The sequence below is a fragment of the Terrapene carolina genome, unplaced genomic scaffold (assembly GCF_002925995.2).
Source record: "Terrapene carolina triunguis isolate 2854851 unplaced genomic scaffold, T_m_triunguis-2.0 Scaffold211, whole genome shotgun sequence".
In the NCBI taxonomy this organism is placed as follows: domain Eukaryota; kingdom Metazoa; phylum Chordata; order Testudines; family Emydidae; genus Terrapene; species Terrapene triunguis.
Window position 1 is genome coordinate 23,208,123 of NW_020664562.1, and position 13,904 is coordinate 23,222,026.

The following is a 13,904-nucleotide window of genomic DNA, read 5'->3' on the forward strand; positions in this document are numbered from 1 at the left end:
AAAAAAAAAAAAACAAAAAAAAAAAAAAAAAAAAAAAAAAAAAATTCAAAGCCATTCATACCCACCCATAAGGCTGCCACATTACACACAGTAAAATTTGTATTAAATATAATAAGACAAAATACTTCGTGCAAGGGGGTCAAGTTAGTTTCATAGGAACCATAACTTTGAATTTCTGGTTTATGTATTTAAAATCTCAGTTGTAACATTGCATTAATGTCTTTTTGCTTTAAATTTAAAGAGTTTCTGGGTCTGGCCTAGTGCTGTTCCAGTCGTGTAGGAGATATGGGTTTGATTCCTGGTCCTAGTCCTAGTCCCCAACTTAATTTGTTAGGAGCTATAAGTCCTGCGATAGCAGCATACTTGAACCATGTGATGGAGAGAGTGCCTAACATTGCTCAACAGTGGCTGAGCCAGTTGATTTAAAGATCATATTAACAGACTCAAAGAATGGTGCGGTTAGGTGGGGCTGGGAAGAGAGTCTGATGGTTCAGATAAGAATAGAATGGATAGCTTGGAGTGGAAATGTCTGATCTTGAAAAGATTAGTATATTTTGATCATTTTATGGTAATCTGTATACATCTTTTTTCCGTAAAATGATTTCCTCATTTTCAGACACTGCCCAGTGGCCATATTGTTATACTAGATGATTAAGCAAAGTGTGAATTTAAACTTTTTCTCTCTTTTTCTCTATTGCTTTTCAGAAAGCAAATGACAGTAAGTGGTTTACTGGACCCCAGCTGGTTTCTCTTCTAGATTTAGTGCTGTTGCTTCCTGAAGGGGCTGAAACAGATCTTCTCCAAAACTCAGATAGGTGAGATGTAATCAGAACTAGAGTAAATCTAAATCTGTGTGTGTGTGTGTGTGTGTGTGTATAATAAAATTTGAAGATTGCCTATATTTTTATTTAATGACAAAATATGCAGCAGTCACTTGCTTAGTTGCACTTAATCTAGGAGGAGAGTATCAGTTTGTCTCAGAATTTTAGAACCAGAGATGAAAATTATTAGTTAAATAAACTAGTTCCTCCCTGTGATGCACGTCTACCTCAGTTTCACCTTGGAATCCATCCATGCAAAGGAATATTGTCTCCTTTAGTGGTAAATTCAAACCCTTTTGTTGATATAAAAAGTCAGACACCTGCTAGTAAAACATTTCTTCTCAAAATCCCAAAGTAAAACAAGGTTACAATGAAGCATCTCTTCAATCCCCTTTAAAGGTCACCCTTCCCTAATCACCTGAGAGGCATTAACTACTCTTCCTCAGTTCCTTTAACCCCTGCTCCAGGGGCCCACTGTCCAGGCCATCTACCTGTGGGTGAAAAGCAGGTCTTGGAACTCTCAGGTCTTTTCCAGTAGCTCCCAAGTCAGGTCTCCTGCAAGAGGGCTCCCTGCAGTGCTTTACTCCACCCAGGCCTCCTTCCTTGTGAATCCTACCCCTGTTCAGAGGAACCTCCCTCTAAGAACAATCTTTTGTTCTTGGGCTCCGCCAACAGCCCTCCACTTGACTCTTCTGCCAAGGTCTCCCTGCAGTGTTACGCTCCTCAGGCCTCCTGGCCTGTGAGTCCCACATCTGTCCTGTTCAAGGAACAGTCCCTCTCTTGTTTCTGATCTCAGCTTTCACTGACCATGCTGGTCCTTCCCATCTTCCTAGGGGCCACTGCACAAGCCTTTTTGCAACTCAGCAGGGTTCCCCAGCTCTAGCCCATCCTCAACAGTTTTCCTGAGAACTCATCACCAGCAGCTCATGGTTACTGCACTCCTTGAGCTCTTGCCCTCGAACAACTCTCTGCTGCTCCTGTCTTTCTTCTGTGCTTAGGCAACTCTCACCTGCCCCTTCTGACTTTTTCAGTTTCCCCTCACGCAGCTTTTCCTTGGCTCTTCCTTCAGGGACCTCCCCCGTAGGGCCTGGGCACCCTCTTTTAAGCCTAATTGGAGTCAGCTGACTAGTCACAGGTGTACTGGCCTCTTCCTTTTTTAAAGGACCAGTCCTCCTATGACACTTCCCTTTCAGTGGAGTGCAGCATTGCTGTAGAAAATGTCATGACTGTATTAAGTTGAAACTAACAATAAGAGGTTACTTACTAGTAACTGTTATTCTTCAAGTGTCACCTCTGTGCTAGCCCTTTTCTGAGATGTGGTGCCCTGGCATCGAGCTGCAGAACTACCTTGAACGATGCTCCTTCAACACAAGAGAGCTTGTGTGAGGGTGATGTCATTGCCCTACTGTATATAAGGAAGTGCATCATCCCCCAGCAGTCTCAATTTCTTCTCCCTAACCTCAGACATTATATAGAAATCTGAGGCAGAGGAGAAGTTGGGCAGGTAGTGTGAGTGCAGAGAATTCTTGAAGAACAAAAGTAACCTTTTTTTCTTCGAGAGAGTCTGTTTTCCCATTTGTGATAAACTAATAAGGAGTGCTCCAGGAGGTGGAGGGTGGACATGGAGTTCTTAGCTAAATATGGACTGGAGCTCGGCTTTCCCAAACTGGCCATCAGAGCACGATGCTCAGTTGAAGGAGTGGGTCTAGCACAGAACTCCCAAATTGCTACTTTACTTATCTCTACCAGAGGAACCTGCCTAAGGCACGCTACTGATGCTGTGGTGACTCTTGCAGAATGGGTCTTTAAACCAGGGGGTTTCCTAGGTGGGACATAACTGTATGTGAGTATCTGTGCCGTAGTGGGTTCTCCCTGGCATCTCTTTCCTTATATTTCAGATAACTTAAGGGGTTTTCTAAAGAGTTTGGTCTTTTTCCAGGTAAAAACTGAGTGGACTTTACATCTAGGTGGGCTTCCCAAGGGTAGGAATGAGGTCTGGTGAAGAACATGAGGAGGGAAATACATGGAGATAGGTGGAAATCTGAGACAACCTTAAGCATGAAACTGGTATGGGGCTTCATGGTGACTTTGTCCTTGTGGACCAGAGTATAAGGTGGAATGTTCAAAGCACTAAGCTCACTCACCCTCCTAGCAGATGTAATTTCTATTAGGAAGGCTGTTTTAATCACTAAGCGTGTGAGAGGGACTTGCCCAAGAAGCTCATAATGAGGGCCTGTCAGCTTTGTTGGGTCAAGATTTAGGTCCCATAAAGGCAGGGGCTCCCTAATTGGGAGAATTTAGTTACCATGTCCTTAAGAAATCTGGAGACCTTAGTATGGAAGATAAGATTCTCCTTAATGTAATTGTGATGAGCAGATATTGCTGCCATATGGTCCTTTAGGGAGGCTAAGCCTAAGTCCTGAGACTTAAAGTTTATAAAGTACTCTAGGATTGCATGGGCCCAAGCTCAGGATGGAGTCACTTATTTACTAGTGTCCCAGATAGAAAACAGTTTCCAGTTTTGTTTATAGCAGGGTGGAGCCCTTTGTGGATTGTAAGAGAATGGTGTGAACCCTTATATTAGTCAGCAGGTTATCCTCCAGGCTGCAGGTGAAATGTCTCTGGGTTGGAATGCAGAATCCTTCCTTACTGTTGAGATAGGAGGTTTGGAAGCCGAGGCAACAAGTACAGTGGTTCTCTGGCCAGCTGCAGAAGATGTGGCTGCCAGTGACTATGAGGTCCCGTTGAGGCTATTAATAGGATGTTGGCTCTGTCCAACCTCATCTTTATAACACTTGGTATCAGGGGAATTGGAGGGAGACACATACTAGGAACAAATCTAAGAGGACTTTTGTCTTTGTGTGTACTTGGCATTTGGTGTTTGTTTGACACACAGTGGTCTATTCTGGTTGTCTCCATCTGTGAAATACTTGGGCTCGCCCCCATTGGTTTCAAGCAGCACTTGTGTTGATCTGGAAGCCTTTTGCTGAGCAAGTCTGCCTTCATGTTCTTCTTCCCGGGAAGGTGAAGAGCTACATAAGTTCTCCAAAGGGGACTCATATGGGTCCTCTGAAGGAGTCTCATCCCATTTCTCAGCTAGAGACAGGTCTTTGCAGTGCTGGTATCATTGCTGGCAAGGGAGGCTTGTGTTGGCACCAGATGAGGAATAGATGCCTATAAGGGTATCAGTGCTGAGGGAGGGCACCATGTTGGAACAGATACTGGTACTGAGGTCTGTGCCAGAGCTGGTATCTCAGCCTCCTGCAGGACTTTCATGGAGTCCTGTACATAGGGCCACATGGACTGCTGAAGAGGACCCTCTGAGATCCTTCCATAATTTCTGGGTCTGAGGTGAGGGAAGTTGACTGAGTCTCAAGATTTAAGCAGGTCATCTTCCAGATTCAGCTCTGAAGGGGTCAAAGGGTACCCCAAGGTGATTCTGGATTGTGACTAGAGAAATTGGTATAGGTAATCAAGCAGTAGAAAAGCATGAATGATTGCCAGTAGTCTCAACAGCAGATCCCCTTTCAGGCCTTGAAGGTGTTACTGGAATCTGAACCCGAGAGGAGTCAAGGTAGTCAGTACTGAGACGTTCAATTCCAGAGGAATTTGGAGAAAAACTGCTTGCTTCAAGAGTGTTCAAGCCACTTAGGAGAGTTGGAAGGAGGAGAAGGATAGTGCTTCTTTTTTCTTTTGCTTATGTCCTTCTTGTGGGAAGGTTTCATTGGGCCATCCCATGAAGGGCTTTGAATATCAACACAGAGCCTTTGAATTAGTTTCTAGTCAATGGGAAGATGCTAGAGAGATGCACTAGGTTGACCTGTATTACTAAACAGATGGGCTGCTGTGTTTTATACCAGTTGGTGTTTTTTCAGGATGTGTGGTTCTTAAACAAATTAAATTACTGTTAAATTTAATGTAAATCTGCACTCTAAGTGATGAATTGTACATTTCTAATTCATAGGATTATGGCCTCACTAAATCTATTGAGATATTTAGTCATTAAGGATAACGAATACGACAATCAAGTAAGTGATGATAGCTTTTTAAATCAATCTTTTCAGTTTAAAAACAATAGCTGTGCAAGTTCATGACAGTTAGCTGCTGCTGCAAAAAAAGTCTTTATTCAATATCCAGTGAGAATGTTTCTGTTAATGGTGTTCAGAGAATTTTGAAGTTTTATACTGGGGAAAATTAAATGCTTTCTCACTGACTATTTTTTTCAGCAAGTTTATTCTAGTGTTGTTCTACCTCCACCAGAAATCCAGGTCAGCACCTGTAATTCCAGATGATATCACCATAAAATAAAGGCTATATCTAGTATTCCAAAAAGAGTAAATATACTTTTACTTGTATACAGATGCCTAGGAAGGGCTCACTTCCGCCAAGCATTGTAAAGCTTTTTAGATGGGATCTCTCTACAAACCTTTAAAGTTTTAGAATTGCTTCATTATTCAAGGAAACCTCTTTATCATTTAGCTTTAAGTGGCATAGTATACAAGAAGAGAATTTATTTTAGTGTCAGGGTGTCTCCCTAAGCATTTTGACAGCTCTGCATTGAATAGCTTTTGTTTTTAAAACGTAAAAAAAAAAAATCCTGTATTTCCAACCCCTTCTGAAATTGCATTTTTGGTAAATGTCAATAACTCCCCTGGGTATTCAAGCCAAATCAGTGCTTCTCAGTAAGATCTGCATTATTGAAGAATTGATATGCCTGTCCCAAATTAGCAAAAATACAGAACATCTTAAACAATAGATATAAATTAAAAAAACCAAACACTTGTAATGAAAGAGTTATTTATTCTTCTCGGGTTTCCGAATCCCCCAACTAAAACAATATGAAATAGCTTCCTGGTACTTTCTCAGTTCACCGAGACCCTGCAGCAGTGTTAATATATTTTGCATAATATACCATGCTGTGAAATCCCAACTCGCCATGTCAAGACGAAGATTTTCAAACAAAGCAGATGATATTTTGGCAAAAATGGGTTGGGAGGGAAATAGGACTAGCTCGTAGTGCTGTAATTGCTCCTGGCAAATGTGTTTTATTGAACTACTTTCTTAGGATAAATTCTGTTCTCTCTAAGAGGGAAAAAACAGTACATTCTTTCCTCCTAAGGGCAACACACTTAAGATTGTATGCCATTCTGATTTTGCAGATAGCTTTGTTGCTCTGGCTGTGGGCAGAGTTTCCACATCAGTTTTTCTGACAGCTATAGTCTGTGTTTAATCCATACCTTTGCTCTTATATTGACCTCTCTTTTTTGCATACCCTGTACCTTTTTCTGGCTGGCTACTTCATTGTTTTACCAGATATAGCTTAGAATGTTTCATGCATGAAGATCATTTACTAAACTACCTTACACTGCAATTTCAGACTGAACACTATGTCTTAAATATGTATAAGCAGGGAATCCATACATTTCCCCCATTTCTCTCATGCTTTAATGTTTGAATGCTAATAATCCAGAAATTGTTACTATAAACAAGTGAAACCCTCCAGCCTATTGTACTGTCCTAACTGAAATGGAAAAAAATAAGAAAACAGCATAAATGGTAAAGTATTTTATAGCCATATCAGTGTTAATAACCTAGGGTGTAGGTTGGAATTGTCAAACAATTTTTTTTATATGTTCTCTTTAAGCTTTAACAGCTCCTAGCCAATAGCCGGAAAGGCAGAAACACAGCATAGAGAGAGGTGCATGATTTTGGCTGTTTATAATTTTATATAAGTGGTAGAAGTTTTTACTCAACTTCATTTTAAAGCAAGATTTTACAATGTCGAAAATGTGATGAATTGTTCAGCTTTATCAGCAGGCCCGTGATTTATTTTTCTCTCTCTCATCTGAAGCAGTCACCAATATTTGTTATTGGCTATGCTATTTCAGATCAGCCCGGACCATGCTTATCATTCAACTGCTGTAACAGCTTTTCAGTGTACTGTTTTATGACTCATTGATTTGTTTTTGTATGCAATCACTCCCATCTAGATGGACAAATGTTCTTAGATAGCCGAGGAAGCAATTTATATTTAAATTTCACAACTGGCTTAACGTCAGGTTGCATTTCTGAGCAGCTGAACTATGATTTCTTTAAGTTCCATAGCCTGCACAGTTTAGCTACAGTATTGAAGACTGAAGAGCCATTGGAATTTTACATGTTTAATTTTCTTACTGCACTCCAGTACTGAAAAGGCCACTTATCCCCATAACAAAGGCAAATCCTACTGACTCTTTTCCCCAGACACCAACATTCCTGTAATTCATACAATTCAACAGCTTTTATCATCAACCAGGTCTCATAGTAAAGGCTTTATTTTAAAAACTATTCCTAATATAATTACACCTTCCCTTCAAGCTAGTTTTCCTGGTTTCCCTTGTTTCTTAATGCCCTTTATATAGGAACCTAAAGTTGGGGAAAGTTCATTAGTCACCTTGCAGATTCTAAATTAGTTCCATTGAAGGAACATGACTGTAATGCTGCCTGTAGTGATTCAAGAATATTATTGCCAGCCTCAGGCGGACTGTTAGGAACCAAGGCACAAACCCCAAATTAGTTTTGAGTTCTATGCTTAGATTTCATCTACAGATTACCAAGTATAAACTACTCAGGCACAATAATAGCCTTAATATGGAGTCACGGATATTGCCCTCTGTTACTCTGATCTGTCTCACCACCCAGGTGAGCCTACTTTTGTGATAGATGGTCCCTTACACCAAGAATCACAGAAATATTCAGGTTACTCCAAGTCCCAAAGGACCAGTCACTTACCCCACGTCAATTGCAGCTTAGCTCTCACACCAAAGACAACGCTGTAGCCAAACTATATAAAGATTTATAAAATAGGAAGAAGAAACCAGAGAGTTATTTACAAGGTTAAAGCAGGTAAACATATACACAAATGAGTTACGATCCTAAGTTTCAAAAGGTAATACAAGCTTCTGTAATCAGCAAATTTTGTATGTCGTTTAGGACTAACCCAGGCTAAGCAGCTGGGGATCTTTTGCTTTTACCTAGAAACACTTTGCCTCCCACCCCCACCCCAGAATTCAAGCAGCATATAGATAATCAGCTCCTCCTTGTTAGGAATTTTTATCCCACTCTTTCCATGTGCTCTGAGTTGCAAACTCAGCTGATAGGAGGAATCCACTGGCATGAATCATCTTCACGGCAGACGGGCGAAGGGGAGAGCAGAACAACATCTTTTGTCCCTTTTAACATGCCACAATAGTTTGTCTGGTGTTGACTGACCTTGCGTGTTGGGAAGGACGTAATGCCTTCTCTTGATGATAAGCCCTTCACACTAATTAACATCTCTCTCCCTATCTGGTGATTTGCACAGTCACTGAGGCTTACAATACAGGTACTCAAACATTACCTGACAGTATGGGATACAGATGTTATAAGTGAGATTAATGCATGCAGCAACCCACAAGCATTCAATAAAGTCTAAACACATTATTATAATTCTAATACCTATTTTAACAATTCTAGCCCACAAGTGAGCCAGACTGATTCCAGATATGTATTTGTTAGTGTTCAGTTGAGACATGGGGACTCTGGCATGAGTGGGTACTGGTCTGAGCACTTCCCAATGACCTTTTAAGAAATTCCATTGGTTTCACTATTCATACATTAGTGGTTTCACCAAAATCTACATACCAGTACCCCAGTATATACTATTCACAGGCAAAAAATTGTAATCGGAAGTTAGTTTGTAAATATTTATCACTTTAATGTGGTTGGGGAAGGGATCTTTGAGAACATTATAGTTCTGTAGCTTATGGGTCCTGTATCACCACCATTCTTCAGACCATATTTGGCCTTCAGTTACACGCTATTATATTCAAATTCTGCTATCAGTTACAGAATTTGGAGTTATATAGGTGTAAGTGAGGCAGACTTTGTGTGCAATTAGAACTTAATCATGGTGTATCATTGGAGATGTAGTCCAGCTGGGGAACCCATCCCATAGAAAAGAATGGGGACATGAGGAACCTGAACTACAATTCCCATGAGGTACTGTGGCAGCATTTCTTAATCAAAATTTTTCAGTTTTTGTAAATTCATTTTTTTTTGACCCAAAGTCAATTTTCTATGGCAAGTAGACACCTTGTGAAAAATTGTCTAGTCAAAAAAACAAGTTCTGTCAAAAAAAGATTTTGAAAGAAAAGTCTTGACCAGCCCCAATTGTAATTTTTCATGTTTTTCTCAATGACTTCAGCATCCAATTTGCTAAGTTTACCATAAAAACTTTTTTCCCTACCAGCTGATTTTGATATGCCACCTGGATTTGATAACCAAATAGACTTTTTTTCTGGCTCATGCAACATCAGGAATAGATTCTACAAGTCAGATTATGCCCTTAGCTACCTTAAACAAAAAAACAACAATCCAACTATTTACAATACATGTTACTAACAGAGCTGTCCCAATTCATCACCATGTTCATTTGCTAGTACAGTATGTTGTATCTAGGGTGACCATACAGCAAATGTGAAAAATTGGGACAGGGGTGGGGGGTAATAGGAGCCTATATAAGAAAAAGACCCAAAAATTGGGACTGTCCCTATAAAATCGGGACATCTGGTCACCCTAGTTGTATCCCCATCTCCTGCCCTTCAGCTGTTTGTCTTTAGATTGCAAACCCTTCGGGATAGGGATTGTTTGTACAATGTCCAGCATAATCAGTGCACCCACAAAGCAGTTTCACAGGTGTTAGCTTATGGCAGAATCTGGCTTTGTAGTGGGTACTTAGCTAATAATTCTGTTCATGTTTGAATTAGATTAGTATATAGCATATTTTCTTAGCTGTGTTGCTTCTGCAGTGGCAACAGGAGTACAAATAGGAAAAAGTGAGCAGATCAGACTTTTACACATACAGATAGCCAGATCCATTGTGATAGAACTTAGAATGTAAGTCTTTGGGGCAGGTCCCATGTCTAATTACTTGTCCATAAAGCACCTCATACTAGATGCAATAGAAACAAGGCCCCCTGCCCAGGTACATGAAATATGCCACAGAATCTGAGCTTTTGCTTTAAAAATGTGGGGGAGGGAAAGGGAATTTCCAAGCCTTAAGTAAATTATTTCCAACAAAGATAACCTTCCAAATGTTAACAAGAAATGTTGTCTACCTGAATGTGCAGAGAGATCACCTGAAGCAGTCAGGATAAGAGAGGTTGAACTACTCCAATCATCTTAATAGGTTGTTAACTCTGAAATCTAGGTATAATTTAAATAGCAACATTAATTATTTCATTGCTGATCATTTTAGCAGAAACCTACAAGTATAGTGCTTATCTATTGTTGGAATTACTAGCAGGGAAGCTGGGATGGGGAAATAGGAGTCCAAGGGCTTGTCTACACTATCACATGGGGTTGATCTAAGATGCGCAACTTCAGCTACGTGAATAGCATAGCTGAAGTCGACGTACTTAGATCTACTTATTGCGGTGTCTTCACTGCACTAAATCGACAGCTGACACTCTCCCGTCAACTCCGCTTGCTCTCCTCGTTCTGGTGGAGTACCGGAGTCGACGGGAGAGCGCTCAGCGGTCGATTTATCGTGTCTATACTAGCTGCGATAAATCGACCCCTGCTGGATGGATCAATCGCTGCCTGCCGATCCAGCAGGTAGCGTAGACAAGCCCTAAGCCTTCTTCACCCCCCACAAAAATATCAAGTCACTTCCAACTTAGCCTGCAAGAGGGAATGAAAGAATATGCACCTTCCCCATGTGCTATAATCCTCAACCTACATGCCAAAAGCTCAACCTTCCTCTTATCCAGCAGTTTTAAGACTTCAGTTTTCTCTTGAAAATTTTGATAATGCAATTAACATGAATACAGAAATAGCAAAAATAAAACAAGGAATGCTGTGCTGATTGTATTATTTCCAGTAAAAGACTCTGTTTTAGTTTATCTGAAGCTTGCTACAGACTTCAGTACTTGTTTATTTAGGTCAGCTACATTTTCTTTCATAACAGAATGTAGCATATGATGTAATTCTGTCTTAGTAGTGCAGTGCTAACGGCCCAGTTTTGAGAATAATTTCACCTCTGGTTTATAAGGAACGTAAATGCTGCTATAGGAAGGCAAAGGAAGTTAGGGGGATTCAACAGCTTAAACGTGCAGGTCAGCACAACGGGATGAGTAAATCCTTTTCCTTCCTGGATCAGCAGTTTGTGTTGTAAAAATAGTTAGGACGGAAACTGTGTTCTAAGGCTTAGCAAAAAAACTCATTTCTCACATTTTCTCTTTTCCAATTTGAACAGACTGGTATATGGACTGAACTTAACAAGATTGAGCAAAATTTCTTAAAGCCTTTGCACACAGGACTTAATATGTCAAAAGCACATTATGAAGCAGAAATAAAGAGTAAAAAGGAAAATAGACGAGGTTGGTTGTCTCCATTATTATCATTTGTGTCCTTTAGATGTGGAAATTGTGTGAGAAAAATGAGTGTTCGTGAACACTATGTAGGTTGTATTTTAGATAGAATTATTTGAAATATGCTGGGTTTGAAATGACCACACAACAACCCTGTAGATACCATATTTGTCATTAGGAACTACTTTCACAATATTATAGGGGTCAGAAGCCAAATCTGAGGGCTTTGTTTTCATTACTAGGGTTTCTTCAGTTTTTCATCCAATATGGACTATTTACCAAAAGTAGCCATTACTCAGGGTCTGTTCACTTCCAAGTGCACATACATGTAAGCCTTATGGAAGCTAACAGAAAAATATGTGATTCGGTATTGTTTCAACATGAGTGATGTCATGTGGACATTCAAAAATTGCTCTGCACTGCTACTTCTGGCTTAGTGTTCATGCTTTAAAGTATTTTTGAGTGGTAGAGCAGGTATGTGAACTATTAGATACAATCTTAAGTCCTGAAATATTACATTTTATGTTTTTGTTATATTTGACACACAGGGTAAGATTCTGTGCTGGACCTCTCTGAGGCCCAATAGGAGTGGGACTCAACATGGTTTTGAGCCCCCTATGCACACTTCTGAGCTTGTGCTACTCCATGGCCTCTGAAGCAATTTAGACAGCCCTGGCTGTGGCCTGCAGGGCTGCCCATGGCCTGCAGTGCTGCCCAGAACCTCAGAAGTGTTATGGTCTCACCCCCGTATGCCCTCTAGAGGAGGACTCATGAGAGGTTCCTCTGAAGGCAGCCTGTGGTTGTCTTCCTTAGTTCCTACACCAAGGGAATCTTCCCTCAGCTGAATCTGAGGCTTTTGAGAGCACCTTTTTGCCTCTCTGACCCTTTCACCTGGTCAGAGTGGGGGTGAAGATCTCACCCATAATATCAATAGGATAGTAAAACTAAACCATTACCAGGATACTGTAAGACTTCATTGTTCTGGTAAGTTACAAGTATTAAGTTTAAAAAGAGATACTATTTTCCTCAGTTTCCAGAACTGCCCTTGCAGCCTTCAGAAGCAATGCAAACCAAGAAGGGCGCATGGATTAAATATGGAGAAGCTAGCAGCCTTTGCTTAAACAATAAAATTAATATCTAAGTGGTAGATAAATTAAATCATGGCATCGGACTTTCTCCTGCCATCTTTTTACATGTGTAACTATCCATTATTCAAAGAAAGTTTGTTGTATTAAAAATGGATGACAGGATTGTGCTGTGGGAACTCTTGCATTTTTCGATTTTATGTGACTTGCAGCTTCATAAAATTGTCTTGTACTGCAATATAATAGACCTCTTGCTATTTTACTATAGTACAAGATTTATCTTTTGAAACCCATCTAGTAATTGTTCATATGCAACACGTACTATAAAGGACAGCCCAATAGCTTAGTAATGCAGTGACCTGCCATATGGAAAACTGAAGCTATAGGAGCCACCTCAGGTCTACATTCTGTTAGAATTCAACATCCTCCATTCTTAGCTCTTGACCAATCACTAGATACACACATTTAACAATTTAGAATTTATAACTGTAATAGAATGAAGATGTTAATTTAAAAATTAGATGGAACATCCTGCTGCTCTATAATATGTTCTTTTCTTTTGCTGCAGAATCTCACAATTCTAAAGCAGTTTGTTCTGTAACAGTTGGTGGGGAAAAGATGCCTAACATGACCACTGAAATGCAGCTTCAGGTGAGTTCATACCTTTTTCCAAAGTTATGCAAATGCATTTAGACAGTTGTTTGGGGGATTTTTTTTACCTGAAGGCAAGTGTACATTTAGAGCTGACTGGAAAAAAAATGTCATTGTGCTAATATAAATAACATGAATTTTTCTTGACATTTCAGGTTCTACATTCAGCTCTTTTCACATTTGATTTAATAGAAAGTGTTCTGGCCCGAGTAGAAGAACTCATCGAAGTGAAAATAAAAACCATAACATAAATATTGGTGGTCAAATGAAGCACTTGGTGTCCTAAATCCTAGTGGGTTTTTAACGCTTGCAGTACATTAAGACGTTGGTCATTATGACTTTACTTGAAAGAGACATTATCAAGCTTTAAACAAGTCTGTTGAAGAATTATTTATAAAAGGCTGCTAGAATACTTGCAACTGCTGTTCTTTACGTGTCTTATTACATGTCTTTACTGTAGAATCTGATTAGTGGAGATAGACAATGTACTAATTTCAACAAAATATCCCAAGCTACCCTCTCATTGAGTTAGCTGAAGTTTTGCTAGAGTTTGGAAATTGCATCTGCTTGGCATAAGATAATTATATTTTATTAACCTTTGGAGACGAGAGGATGTTTTTGGTGTGTAGAAATAGCCTTATGTTTGCATTACCTAGAACCCAATAATGATGTTTGGAAAGTTTTGAGCTCCACAGATGTGTAAATACTAGGTATTATTACTGCAATTAATATTGCCAACCATACTTCTAGATTAATAAAGACTGACTGTAAATCAGGACTATCCATACTGGAGATCTGAGCATAGGGATTTGAGGACAAGGGGAAGCCATGCTTCAAAAAACACCTCCAGGACAAAACAAGATAAGTTTAGAACTTTCCCCAGTGAAAGGTAATATACATAAACAAGACAGTAAGCATATATTTTGTAAAGAGAAACGAGAATGCAATTCAGTGCA

General features: G+C 39.8%; 1 protein-coding gene across 1 annotated transcript in view; it reads left to right on the forward strand.

Moving 5' to 3' along the window:
* The window catches only part of LOC113407359 (glomulin-like), a 37,182-nt gene extending 23,300 nt beyond the window's left edge, over positions 1-13,882 (forward strand). The window contains exons 14-18 of the mRNA XM_026655769.2: positions 706-815; positions 4,786-4,849; positions 11,098-11,221; positions 12,866-12,948; positions 13,104-13,882. Coding sequence (XP_026511554.1) covers positions 706-815; positions 4,786-4,849; positions 11,098-11,221; positions 12,866-12,948; positions 13,104-13,199 — 477 coding nt within the window. The 3' untranslated portion in view covers positions 13,200-13,882. The remainder of the gene's footprint in view (positions 1-705; positions 816-4,785; positions 4,850-11,097; positions 11,222-12,865; positions 12,949-13,103) is intronic.
* Positions 13,883-13,904: the final 22 nt, after the last annotated feature.